The sequence below is a fragment of the Calidris pugnax genome, unplaced genomic scaffold, assembly GCF_001431845.1.
Source record: "Calidris pugnax isolate Ruff unplaced genomic scaffold, ASM143184v1 scaffold44, whole genome shotgun sequence".
Lineage (NCBI taxonomy): Eukaryota > Metazoa > Chordata > Aves > Charadriiformes > Scolopacidae > Calidris > Calidris pugnax.
The window spans coordinates 14,139,570-14,154,469 of NW_015094506.1; the positions used below are offsets into that span (position 1 = coordinate 14,139,570).

At 37.7% G+C, this 14,900-nt stretch overlaps 1 protein-coding gene across 1 annotated transcript in view; it reads right to left on the reverse strand.

Annotated features, from left to right (window-relative positions):
* The window catches only part of LRRIQ1 (leucine-rich repeats and IQ motif containing 1), a 111,460-nt gene that overhangs the window by 68,347 nt on the left and 28,213 nt on the right, over nucleotides 1–14,900 (reverse strand). Inside the window, exons 15-17 of the mRNA XM_014963263.1 lie at nucleotides 7,086–7,562; nucleotides 4,884–5,022; nucleotides 2,166–2,285 (exon numbers count right to left, since the gene is read on the reverse strand). Coding sequence (XP_014818749.1) covers nucleotides 2,166–2,285; nucleotides 4,884–5,022; nucleotides 7,086–7,562 — 736 coding nt within the window. The remainder of the gene's footprint in view (nucleotides 1–2,165; nucleotides 2,286–4,883; nucleotides 5,023–7,085; nucleotides 7,563–14,900) is intronic.

Genomic DNA, 14,900 nt, shown 5'->3' on the forward strand with positions numbered 1-14,900 from the left:
AGGAGAGGAGAGGAGAGGAGAGGAGAGGAGAGGAGAGGAGAGGAAAAATATGACAAATATTGCAGGGTATAATTCTAGTTACAGCCATCAATCTTGAACATGGAAATGCTCACTCACTGAAAAAAGTATATCCTTCATGGGTGTATACATTGCAAATTTATCCCATACACTGCTCTGTAGAAAACATATGTTCTTGTATTTTTCATCACAAGAAGCCAAGGGCTTGAGTAGCTCATTTGACATCAGTCTCCAGCTCAGCCTTTGAGCCTGCTGCGCAAATTAAAACATCAGCTCATGGTTCTTCTGTCATGATCTGAATCTAAACACTTTCTCCGAGAATTGGTCCCTAAACCCATGTTTTATTTCTTTTCTAATAAACTCAATAACAATTTGAAAAAAAAAAAAAAAGGAAGAAATGTGTGGCAATGCCAGAGGATGATACAGTGCAAATCTCCCTGAAACGAGCTGGCTTCTTTTCCTGCCCTTCTGCACTCCCTCCTGTTCTCCCTGGCCTCAGGAGCACCTGCCCAAATGCGATTGCCTTGCTGACAGACAGATGGAACAAAAATGCCCATGTAGTTGTCAGTTTAGCAATTAAAAATAAATAAATAAAAAGAATAAATCATGGGATTATTTGGGCCGAACAGAGCGAAACAAGAATGGCTCAATTGAATTACAGTATATAAGACTCTGGCCTACTGGCTGAATAATTCAAAACAGGATATTTTCCTTCTTTAATATATGAACAGATACTTCCTTCCTCTGTGAAGAAATAAATCCTTCAACTTTCTGCTTTTTATTATTTTAGAAAGAAGCCAGGGATCAGAGAACATCAACTAATGAGACTGTTCTTTTTTGTATATATATTTCAAATTTAAATGAAAAAAAAAATCCTAAAATTTAAGCCAGATCTCTGTGTTTACACACACACATTTCCTGTCTACCAAATGATTCCTGGGACTCCTGCCTCAAACACTGTGCATGCTCTTACAATAAGACAGTAATTCCAAAAATGCATCTTAAAATAGCTGCTGAAAGGGAGAAGAAAAATATAAAATTACTCCAAGTCATCAAATCATTGGTAATAATTTCATACAAAGCCCAAATATTTTCTAAGGGGAGGGGAGTGACAAAAGAAGGCTGATACACAGACGACTGAAGACTGATCAACTGTAATCTGCACTGCTCCAGCTAACAACATATTTGGTTTCATAACTCTCTATGAGCCATACAAACACGTGATCCTAAATAGAATCTGATCCTGCCAGTAGCAGGGCTATCTCATCAATCCCCTTTGCAAAATTACAGTGGAATATTGACAAATGGCTCTTGCAAAGATGCAGCAGCTGAATAAGCACATTCAGAGACAAGGGTTGATGAAAAAACTCTCAGTCATATCCTCTTAGGTCTCATATGGCCACATTGCTATCAGTTTTCTTTGCTTTACCTGAAACCGCTAAAACAAAACAAAAAAAGAAGTCAACAACTTGTTCAATTAGAGAAAGCAGTGCTCCAGACAAATACATAGATAAATAATAAACAGCTGCCCTACTGTGCATACTGAGCCTAAAACTTCCCATGTAGATTATGGCTTTTGAGGCTATAAAAGATAAAATTGGTTTAAAGACTCTTTTCCTTGCTTACTGAATAACAATATTGACCCCACAGACATTTTTATTTCTTACTTAATTGTCACTAAATTCAGATCTGTATGTAATGTTGTTCCTAAAATTCTTTTGGAGCCTGGGGTATTTTTTCAGCTATATTATTATTCTCATTCTATCATGAAAATGAATAAAATACATACTTAAATATTGTTGCCATTATAATCTGTTACTAAATTACTAAAAAGCTAACAACTTTAGAATAAAAGTAGCTGTTTCCTTATTCTCATTTGATTGTCCTTTAATTATAGAAATATATTGGGTTCTATGGTCAGTGTAACATTAATAGCACAGTAACCACCAGAGCATTTCAAAGAGCAGGAATCAATCCATGCCAAATACATTTAAATGACCTACACATAACAAACACTTCTTTATTTCTGGACACCCAACATGTTAATTCTAGCCCTGTAGTCCTTTCATTTTCTTTTTTTCCCAACAGGTAAACAATTGCTATATTTATTTTTTACACAAAGTTTTTATGCTAATGACTGTGCTTACTTCAGAAAAAATGAAATCATCCACATTTATTTCTTCAAAGTCATCCTCCACTTCATCACTTTTAACAGCTGCAAGAGCACTGGCCAGTTTCTTTCTCAAAAGAAAACCCTTCCAAAATGCCTAAACAAAAAATTTAAAGCATGTTATACAAAGCCATAGATCAAACCCAAATCCAGATTCTCTATGTTATCCCATTAGGAAGATAAAACATCTTGGGCCTTGGTTTAATAGCTCAATGATCTGTTTTTTGAACTTTATGTGACATTTAAAACTACAAGACAAATTAAATGCCAGCATATGCCTAAAGCTTAGAGTACTCAAGAGGCTCTCCACCACTAAGCAGAAAGGAATCCTGGAACTCCCTCAACTACAAACCTGGGTCAACTAATTAATTATTTGACAATTCCTTCAGGGACTATTATAAACTGAAAGGAAAGGCTACATAAGAAAAAGCTGAGTGTCAACTTTCAAATTACTGAGAATAAAAATACACTTGTACTAAATGTCTTGTAGTTTACAAGTAGCAGTTCTTGGAGACAACTCATGCAATTGACCTAGGTCAGTTACTCTTTCTTAACTGTCTAAGATCTTTATTTTAAAAAAATATTACCAGTAGGCATAATCATATCTAAGAAAAAGGAGAACATTAGGAATTAAGTACTAGAAAAAGAGGAACAGTGTTAGGAACACATGCCAAGCTGTAAAATCAGATCCAGGAAAACACTTCAGAGATAAAAATTACATAGATGGAATTAAGAAAACTAAACTCAGGACAGCAGTTTTCCCCCAAATCAGTGTTTGACATCAATAGAGTTCAAGATGCCCTAAAGATTTAAACACCATGCCAAAAATTTCCACTGTCCTGAACAATGTAGTGTTGTCCACAATTAATGGTTTTGCAATGAAGGCACTAAATAGGAAGGGTAAATCTCATACTCTGGCTTAATGTTTAGTTTATTGATTTTTAGGAAATTATTGCCTAAGTGCATAAATTATTGAAAATATTACTGATTTTACACACAATTCCTGATTATTATAAAAATGATAAAATGTATCAGAAATGCTTTCTTATAATTTAATTGTTGTTATTTTCCTATAGATCTTCATAACCACCCAGATGAAATATCGTGATATTACTGAGTGATCAAATGACAAATATATTTCACTTAACAAATAGAATTTGTTTTTACAAAAGCAAAGGAGAATAACAATCCTAATGGTATATGCAGAAAGATAAACTGTAAGACAGCTGTTAACACAGATCTATGAAAGCACTAGGTCAGCACTCAGTCATGATCAAGAAGAAAAATTGTATGTTAGTAGTTTTTAAGAAACAAGATGAAAACCGTCTTACTGCAAAAATTTGTGATATATCCGCCTATGGAATCCAGTTCTAGTCACTTCTTTAAAAAAAAGTTTATAATAGAACAAGCTAAAGGTTGAGAAGGGGACAAAAAGATAAAAGTACAGAGTTATGTGAAAAGAGACTAAATGGATTAAACTCTTATTTACAAAAGAGTGAATATGAGGATAGATACAAGAGAGATCTAAAAATCCATAAAATGCACAGAAGATAAATAGTGAAAGACTTCCTTTTCATAGTAACTTTGGAAATTAACAGGTCTGAAACAAATGAAAGGAAGCACATTTTAATCACTATATAAATTTGTGAAACTCATCACTTTAATATGCAGCAGAGGTCAAATATGTATAAGTGGTAAGAAATATGGTAAGTTCAGAAATGGATTACATAAGTTTATGGAGATCAACTGTCAATACACTATTTAAGAAACAGGTTTTAGCTCAAGTTCCCAGATAACTGACTGCTGTCATATAATTCTTACTTGTCAATAATACTTACTTTCTTAGTATGCACATTTACTCAACATTTTGCTACTGCCCATTTGTTGAATAGATACTAAGGATTATTTCGACTTTCAGGCTGAAAATGGAACTTAGGCTCCTAAATCACTTTGGCACTGTTGACACTTTTATAGAAGACTTACCATTTCGAATGTTTTTAAGTTAACTTGAAATCTGAAATCAATACAGGGTCCATTTGCTTAAAAATGCAGAAAAACCCACGAACCCTGGCAGCTTGGCAGGCAAATACTATCTCTGGTTAGCAAACTAGACAGAGCCAGGCATGGACTTCAGTTGTTGTACACAGTAATGCATTCAGTTTAACTGTTAGCTCAGTATCTACCACAGGACAGCCTAGGCCATGATCTGTTTCCAATGACAGTATGGATGAGGCAATCCTGGTTTTGGGAGATGGGGAGACAAGGAAAGCGATAAATAGGTAGGAAAGAAGAGATGGGAAGCGTAGTTAGTATTACGGATGTCAGACATGATGTACCAGTTACTTGGCATCTAATAGCATTTAATAGCATAGACAGACATATCGTAGTAAGAATATGGACACAATATGCCTTAAACATAATATTAGAATTAAGTCAAGCAAAATTAATTCAGAGAAATAGTTGGTGAAAAAAAGGAAAATATTTTTATGCTTCTATAAAACTTCTTTGTAAAGAAGGCTCTCTTCTAGAAACATCAAGCTTATGCTGGTTAAATAAAAAAAAAAATGTTAACTTATGAAACAATTAATAAAATAATAAACAAAACCAGAAAGAAGATGACAAGTACACAAAACTAGTAAGATTTTTTTTTCTTATTAAATTTGCAAAATAAGTAAAGACAATACCATAAACCAACCTGGATTCGTGTGGCAGCTTCATGCTTCTGTTTCCAGGCTTCTGTAAACTGATGATTCTCTGTTTTAGCGCAGTAAGTTTTCCTCCTGGCATGGTACCGCCGCCAAAGGGACTGGATCACTGATGCTGCCATATGTAGTCTCATAGAGAAATAAATACCTTTAAGAATGACATAACCTCACCAGTACAAATGAATTATCATAGCTGCCAAACTATAACCATAAAACATAGCAATATACATTGAGACAGTTGGAAAGCTCTGCCATTAAACTGTTAAGAAATTACAATCCAGATGTGACATATATGTTCAGAAATACTGAAGGACATTCACATCACATAATTTTGGAAATCTAATTACCCAAGAGGACTAATCTCTGGGCTCTGTTCCCTGTATATTCATTGGAGAGGAAGAGTCTCCTCAAAGGAGGAATTAGCAGCATAAGTGGTTTAACAATGACTGAATAAACTATTGGAGGGGTCCACTTATTTCCACTGTCCATATTAAAAAGACACACGAGAGCATAAATGCTGAAAACTGCTTGAGACAATATCATCAATTACATAGACAGGAAAAACTGAGAAAGAGCAATTTCATCTTTTGCCTACTTTTACCCTTCAGTTTAACACACTCACTGGTTATATGTGTGCATTCTCTAATTTGCTCATTGTTTAGCAAGCACTGATTACAGACTGTTTAGATTTGTTCAGTGATCGACCTTTCTAAAGACCTGTTCAATTAATTTATACTGCAAAGTTTAATGGCAGCTCTGCATTATGACTTTACTATCTTGGAATCCTTTTCTCCACAAAATTCTCATTTCAATTGCCAGACATCTAAATTTCCCTTAATCTTTACATATTTTCTTTCCTTGTGCAGTGCATCTATTTAAAGAAAGTACTTTTCAGCAAAAAAGCACAATTCAGAGGTTGTCAGATTTTTTTCCCTAAAATGTGTTTTTTAAGTTTATCAACCCCAAAACATTATTTATTTATAAACTTTGCATCTATAAAAGGCAGTAGCTGAGTTGAAAAAACAAACAAAACCCCCCACCCTGTTATGGCTTGCATTCTGCATTGAAGAGAACTGTCCAACAACAGACTTACAGAATTTATTTAAAACATTAACTTAAAACTCTAAATGAACTCTTTCAAAAGATTTTTCTGAAACACTCAACTTCCATAATAGACTACTGTACTCTTACTTTCAGTTTCCTGATAGGCAATGATGAATTCTATGGTCTTCCTGAATAATAAATTTTATGACAAATTACTAGTATCTTAACTACCTGCTAAGCACTACTGCCCATTTACCGTAAGTCTAAACAGCATGAAGAACACCTTCCATGCTTGTTCATCATAGTGTTCTCAAGACGTATTTTTGAAACTGCATCTTTATGAAATCATAAATAAATTTTTGCACCTTTAGGGCAAAAATTTCAGCTTCTGTTTTCCCTGATCGTACATCCAGAACCATGCAAAGCAGCAGCAAATGCATTCCAAAGAGGTAATAAACCAGTGTGTTTCATGGGGAAGAATATTTGGGGGCACAGAACAAGCTGAACTGGCCCCTCACCCCAGCATCTACTTTTAAGAAGCAGGTTAAGGCATGTTGGAGGAGTACCAAGGGCAGGGCAGGCTGTTAGCTCTTCAGTCATCACAACAGCGGTAGAGTGGCCTAAGGTCAAGGGAGTAGGACGGTAGATTTAAGCAACTTTTCCCTCTTGCCTTCTAAATGATACTGCCTGTAAACTCTACACAGATGAATACAGAATGTCAAATGAACAGTGTAGCAAAAAAGTGTTAAACTAGTTTGCAGTTTAGTGTGCCCCAAAATTCCTGCAAACCATCCAGCGTTTTCGTCCCTAACATGTGTCATTGAACTGGTGTCATAAATTTATTGCAAAGCAAGAAGGAAAAGGTAGGAGACCAAGAGAAAGTTTTCAAATTCTTTTACTCTACAGTATTTTCAAATGATTTTAAGTACATATGTGTCTATATTCTAATATATCAACTGACAGAATATCCCAAAGGATGGTTGTTAATATGGAAGTCTAGTGTGCATCACCATACAATAACTCTGTTTAATAAGCTTAAAAGTGCTGCTTTCTTACTACAAGTTATGTGCCTCCGTTTTAAACAAGAAATCCTCACTCCTATTGCCTATCTGTATACTCTATTTGAAAGCAATTGACATTTATCTTACCTTTCTGTATCATTCTCAAAACGTTGAAGATCTCTTCCCATGTTACTTTCTACTATCACTGACTGTTGCAATGTGAGTTGGGCTGACATGTTATTGTTGCCTTTGCTCTCCTCACTGTAATTAATACAAGATTCAGTGCTCTTCTGCTTCACTCTCTGATCTTCTTTATTTTCCTTTGGTTGCACATGTATGGAGGAGTTAATGAATGTGGCCTGAATATGGTCAGTAGTAATCCATCTTTCAGAAGGATCCAACAGGACCTGTTTATTTTCTGTCGCACCCATGATAAAGAGGTTATTTTCCTGTAGGCAGCCAGTGGACGTTTGCTTTAAATGCTTTTGCAGTGCTTCTGGTCCATCTCTGTCAGTACCGTTTAGTTCACCATACTCATGTGCATATCGATGTTTAATACTAAGTTTCATCACCTGATTAAAATACCAGCATTGTCCCTGTGCAGAATCAATAGAAGAGGCAATTCTGAAAAAAAGACAAAACTTATTTTACCTATGTTTCAGATTGTAAGAATGCTTTAAAAAAAATAATAAATTGCTCCATTATTTTCTAAACCACCTTGTTTTTCAAGTATCCTTACATGTTTCCATATTCTTATGGTGAATAGCAATTACTCAGATTGAAAGCCAGTTTCAATGTTTATAAATCTGAATTGCATTCTTCTTTTTTTGGCAGTATTTACAATATACTCATATATGTTGGATTCCTTATTTTACTCTTCTTTTTTTTTAATATTTCAGTCTGTTTGAAATAGGCATTAGGGCACACATTTCACTATTAATTTTCAGTGTGGTTAGAGGCATTTTGGAGGATTTGAGTCAATTTTTTTATAAATCCTGTAATAGCCTTAATAATCCAATTTTATCTGGAAACTATGAAAGCTAATATAAAAATAACAGTAATTTTAAAATTTAGATTAGAACTACAACAACAAACCCCAAACTTAGATTCAAACCAACAAACCACAATGTCTAGAGAGAATTAAGGAAAACATAAACTTTTAAGTATAGATATATTTATCAATATAAGGGCAGCTGCTAGACTGAAGCAACATTAATCTACGAAGTCTGGATCTCATTAGTACTTTGTGCTACACCATCTAAATGATGAGGATGAGTAAGAGCAAATATGGACTAATCGTTACACATTCCAAAGACTGTGTTTTGACAGTGTTTGTCCATTCTATTATGTAGCAGTTACTTTTGGAATCACAAGAACATTTTCCTTTGATGGCATAGATAGATGCAGAGTTCTGTAATCTGGAGCTATTTTCAGAGGAGCACAAAGTCAGTTCTAGGTCAGCAATCCAACAGCAAATGTAGAAATAAATTCAATTCTCCTGGGAGTCTGGAAAAATCAGGTCCTCAGATTATAGTTTGAATAACAGAATTTTCCTTCCTGTTCATCATTCTTGAAAGGTGAAACTTTTGTAACATTTTATTGTGAGAAGACTCTTTACCTATGCAACTTTTCCTCTAATGAAGTTCAACTAAGAGCTTTTTAGATTTTTAAGAAAATATAGAATCAGATCTTACAAGAGTAAAAAAAGACTCCAACTCTTCCCCTGCTAGTGAAACTTCAGTGCTATTGGACAAAACATGAATGGCTAAATTGGAAACCAAATCTATGCAGCCTAATTGCACAACTCACTGGGAGTTAGCTGTACATTTGACTGCCCATTACACAATATTACTCCTACCCCTGTTAATTCCACAATAATGACAATTCCTAAAAATATTTAAACCAATGCATATGTTTGTTCAAGGGTCTAACACATTCTATCTCTCTCCTACTACACAGTAAGAATAGCAATTTCTTCAACATGAAATACCTAAAGCATTAGTTAAACAATTTAGTTAAATACTTTTAATTAGTTAAAGCATTTAAGAAGATAAATTTGGTATAAGATCATTATCAAAGATCTACAAAACATATTATGGTGAGAAAGAAAAAAACTCCTAAAGCTCATTCCCACCTTTTTTTTTTTCCTTTGGTTTGTTTTTGTTTTGTTTGTTTGTTTGTTTGAGGATTAAAATATTGTGGAACAAACCCAGAAGATTTTATACATATTGAGCAAAATAAATTTCTGTATGAAATGTAGATCCTGAATATACTTGTTCATTCTCAAAAAAAAGGAACAAAGAAAAGCAAACCACCCAAACAGAGTAGGATACTTGTGCATCCTCTCCTTTGACAGGTACAGGGGCATCTCAAGCAGCTGCTCCACCCTTCCAGTGACTATGAATGTGGCAACTGGAAGTGGAAGGGGGGGTTGAAGGTAACTGAAAATTCAACCAGGGAGTAACTGTGTGGTCACCAGGGATCATGTTTTACGTTTTGCACAGAAACTGCTTTTGGACAGCTTTTCCAAGCAGTGTTTGAAAAGTATGGTCTTGTCGCTGTGGGTATGCACCCTGTTTCCCAGCTGACACATTCCCTGGCATTCCACAACTATACTCTGATTTTGTAGGATTTTTAGGCTGCCCTCTGTGTATCAGTGGCTTTCCTCTTTAGGCAGATCACCCTAAGTTTCAAAAAACTACAAAGGAAGATGTAATGACATCTCAGCGAATTATGAAGTGGCTCCGTATCTGTATTTGGGGTTGTCCTGCAAAGGTGAAGCTCCAAACCACAGACAACAAATATTAAGGTGGGGGCTGAGTGCTAGGTGGCTGTCAGCTTGGTGGTTCTCTTTGGTGAACAGGCAGCTCTGGAGGAAAAAAAGACCCACTCCATAGGCTTGGGGTAGAGATATCCTATCAACTCACTGAAGCTTTCTCAGTGTCTCAAAATGACTGCATTCTTGACACCAGAGACGTGCTCCTGAAAACCGCTTATTCAAACCACAGAAAGGAAGCTGCTATAATGGAAAATATGCAGGACTAATTTAATACTTTAACAGAAAAAACCCACACATATGAGGAAAGAGAAGACAAAGTAAGAAATACGACAGTATTAAGCTTTTTCATGCCACAGTATTTCCTTTTCAGTTAACATAAATTGGTTGTTTGCCTTTCAGACCTTTTTGGCATTATAGGTCAAGGGGTCTGGTCACACTAACTCTTCTGGAATTGCTTCTTGGTTAAGGTAAAACCAAATTTTTAAGCATAAATTGGCATCTAGACAAAGCAAGATATGGGACCATCCTGGTAGCACCTTGCTGCCTGGCCACTTTGTATGTAATGAAATGTAGGTGAATATGGCATAAGTCTTGCTACAGCAAAACATTTATGGCTTCCAGCACATTCCTTCATGTTCAATGGCTACTTACAGCTTACTTACTTACAGTGAATATAGTTTATGTCATATGCAAATTTTAGCATAGCCACAAAGGATGCCCTTCTTTTGCAGTGGGAGAAAGGGATGACAAGGTAGAAGAGGAAGGATCTTTCATGGCAATGTGCAAACGTTCTAGAATAGTAGCCTTGATAGTACTGTGAAAGTACTAAGAGCAGAAAGCTACCTGTGCTTTTTTATCAAAAATATATCTCAACTTGTGCTAGGATTTTCCAGGGCCTTTGAGGAAAGATAAAAGCATTCCAATCAGATTTTAATCTGTCTGGAAATTCAAGCCAGGCATTTATTAATGATTTCTACAACTTCAGTTCTAACACCAATCCACCAAGAGTATCCATCATTGTCTTATTGATAATTTTAGACCAAGCCCTGCTCAGTTTCACCTGTAGTGTTTGGGGAGGGAAGAGTAGTGGTGGGAAGGACTAAACCTCCACTGACTCCACCTAGGAAGTGTAAGGACCCATGCACAGGATAACATAACAGATATGGGAAAGGACATGTTATTAATCCTTAACAGCCTTTCAGTGGAGTTTAAATCAGTTTAAATCAAACCAACTTTAGAAAATTTAAGGTGGCAGTGGAAGCTTGCTTACAGAGCTGACACATTTTGTATAGAACTTCCTTCTGTAGTTGCATCTGCAACAACTGGCAGGTTATTCAGAGAGCATGATTTTGTCAGAATGAGACAGAAAATATTAAATGCAAAGGTCAGCAGAACAAACCTCTCGGATGCAAAACAGAGTGGAGAAACAAGCCAGTTCTAAGCAGCAATGACAGTTTTCTCCTGGCCATTGCAGCTAAATCATAAATAATATTCTACCCCTTTTTCTGCTAGTTAAAATTTTTCTTAATGTCATGCTTTTCCCTTTGTGGCTCTACTTTGATTTTCATAATTTTGATACATGGAATATTCAAATTGTACATTCCAATTTTAAAAGAGCTCTTGTTTGTAATAGTACTGTCTTTGGGGAAACTTCTGTAAGCATCATTACTGATGTGAGACTGCAGGTTACAAAAGTCCCTGACAAATACATGAAAGAGGTCCCTGTTTATATATTCTCTCCTGTGATACCATTTATGAAATTCCTGTCATTTTCACTGTTTTATACATACAGTAGTTATAAAGTTCAAGTTCCATGAACATTTGCATATCTGATGACTAAAAGCAAATTAGTGCAGCCAAGATGTTGTATTATTTTCTTATATGATTATTCACTACAAGACATCTGAAGATTATGTAACAGAAAGCATTTATGAGAACAGAGAAATTTAGCTTTAAAATATGTTTCATTCTTAAGCATGGCAAGAACAGTGAAGTTTCAGGCAGAAACAGCACAGACAATTTAATTGGGCAGCAGTGATGTATAAAACATGGATTAGGGAAGCAAGCAGTGATTACTTTTGGCAGCTTACATACTTGAGGTCGCACCTACAGGGGCTCATAACTTCGCAAGATGTGAAACAGACAGAAGTTTGTTCTATTGTTGGCCTGTTCTTTAGCAACGTCACATTAATTCAGTCAAAGTATTGCAGCGTGTACATATAACAGCTATGCTGTTAAGGGCTATATACAAGCAAATTGTTTAAAGTTCCTTTTATGAACTGCAGTTTTCGATGGTTTTGAAATCATCCATAAATTATATTTTTAGTCAAAACAAAACATAAAGGGCTTTAACACACAAGAAATTCATTTTAAGAATAAATTTGATACAAGATGTTTCAACCACGTCAAAGCTACTAATGTAAAAGACTGTGAATGAATTTTCAAAACCTTAAAAAAACCCACAACCCTCCCTCCCTGGCCCCCTGTTCCTCCCCCAGACCATACATTCTGGAAAGAAGAGACGTTTACATAATTTCTTTTCCCACTGTTGTTCTCCTCAAGCATCTGCAAGCTCTTTCAAACAAAACTTACACAGAATCATAGAAAATGACAGGAAAAAAAAAATAGGAAGGCCAGTTGAGGGAGAATGTAGAAGATGGGAAACCTACATCACAAACGCGTCAGTAAAAAAAATGTACACCTCAAATCACTACCCCACCTACAAGGAAAAAAAGGAGAGTTACAGTTGTGGGTGACTCCTTCCTAAGGGGGACGGAAGGCCCAGCATGCCGAGTGGACCCGCTACAGAGCAAGGTCTGTTGTCTCCCTGAAGCCCGGGTTAAGGACATCGCCAGGAAACTTCCTGGCTTAGTGCATCCTTCAGACTACTATCCATTATTGATTTTCCAGGTAGGTACAGAAGAATGCAAACCTCAGTTCACGGTCAATAAAAACAGATTTCAGGGAGTTGGGAAGGGTGGTTAGGGGATCTGGGGCACAGGTTATCTTTCATCACTCCTTCCTGTAGAGGGCAATGATGCTGGCAGGAACAGAAATATCCAGTCATTTAATACGTGGCTCTGTAGCTGGTGCCACCACCATAAGTTTGGGTTCTTTGACAATGGATTTGCATATACAACACCAAGCCTGCTTGTTAACACCTAATGGGAGGTGCCTCTCTCAAAGCGGGGAGGAGGTTCTTGCCCAAGAGATTGCAGGTTTGATTGACAGGGTTTTAAACTAGATGGGAAGGGGGAGGGAGGTGATACCAGGCTTATCTGTGATAAGCTTTGGGCTACCACACCAGGGTCAGAGGGACAGGGTGCTAGTAAGGGCCTTCAGCCTGGTTCCCTGAGCCAAACTGATGACCCTTCACTACAGTCAAAGTCTTATGGAGATGAGCCAGCAGCTCCCGGGCTAGATGCACTACATAGAGAAACACCTGACAGACACTCCAGGGGGTATTCTCTTAAGAAGGCAGCGCAGCCAACAGCCCAGCTGAAGTGCCTCTACACCAATGCACGCAGCATGGGCAACAAACAGGAGGAGTCAGAAGCTACTGTGCTGCTGGAAAGCTACGACATAGTGGCCATCACTGAAACCTGGTGGGATGATTCCCATGACTGGAGTGTAGTTATTGAGGGCTACAAGTTGTTCAGAAGGGATAGATGAGGAAGGAGGTGTCACTCTTTATGTTAAGGAATGGATAGAGAATGAGGACATGTCCTGAAAACCCTCGCTGGTGTCAGATGAGAGAGTTGAGAGCCTGTTGGGGAATATTAAGGGGCAGGCCAATATGAGGGACACTGTTGTGGGCATTTATTACAGGTCACCTGATCAGGACGGAGAAGTTGATGAGGCCTTTTACAATCAGCTCCAAGTAGCCTTGCAATCACAGGCCTTGGTTCTTGTGGGGGACTTCGATCACCCAGACATCTGCTGGAAAGGCCACACAGCCAGGAATACGCAGTCTAGGAGGTCCCTCCAGTGTATTAATGATAATTTCTTAACTCAGCTGGTGGAAGAGCCAACGAGGAGAGAAGCACTACCGGACCTAGTACTGACAAAGAGGGACTGGTGGAGGACATCAAGGTTGAGGGCAACCTTGGTTGCAGTGACCACGGAAAGATAGAGTTCAGGATTTTGGGCAGCATGCACAAGACAACAAGTAGGACTGAAACTTTGGATTTCAAGAGGGCTAACTTTGTCCTTTTCAAGGAACTGCTAGGTGAAATCCCATGGGCTAAGGCTCCAGAAGGTAAGGGGGCTCAAGAGAGCTGGGCAACATTCAAACATTGCTTTCTCCAAGCTCAGGACCAGTGCATTCCCAAGAGCAAGAAATTGGGCAAGGGAAGCAGGAGAACTGGGTGGTTGAGCAGGGACCTTCTGAAAAAACTAAAGTGGAAGAAGGAAGTTTACACCGAGTGGAAGAAGGGACTGACCACTTGGGAAGATTACAAGGATGCTGTTAGACTATGTAGGGAAGAAACAAGGAAAGCCAAGGCCTCCTTGGAATTAAAATTGGCAAGAGATGTCCAAGTCAACAAGAAGGGGCTTTTCAATTATATTGGAGGCAAAAGGAAAACTAAAGAAAATGTGGGCCCACTGTTGAATGAGTCAAGTGCCATGGTAACAGAGGATGCAGGGAAGGCTGAGTTGCTGAATGCCTTCTTTGCGTCAGTCTTTACTGCTCAGGCCAGCCCCCAGGAGTCATGGACTTTGGAGGAATCAGAGAATGTCTGGACAAAGGAAGATTTCCCCTTAGTGGAGGAAGACCAAGTTAGAAAACAGTTAAGAAGTCATGGGTCCGGATGGGATACACCGAAGAGTGCTGAGGGAGCTGGCAGAAGTCATTGCAGGGCCACTCTCCATCATCTTTGAGAGATCCTGGAGAACAGGCGAGGTGCCCGAGGATTGGAGAAAAGCCAATGTCATCCCAGTCTTCAAAAAGGGCAAGAAGGAGGACCCAGGAAACTACAGACGGGTCAGCCTCCATCCCTGGAAAGGTGATGGAATGGCTCATCCTGGGTGCCATCTGAAAGCATATGGAGGAAAAGAAAGCTATCAGAAGTAGTCAACATGGATTTACCAAGGGGAAGTCATGTCAGACTAACCTGATAGCTTTCTATGATGGCATAACTGGGTGGATAGATGAGAGGAGGGTGGTGGATGTTGTCTACCTT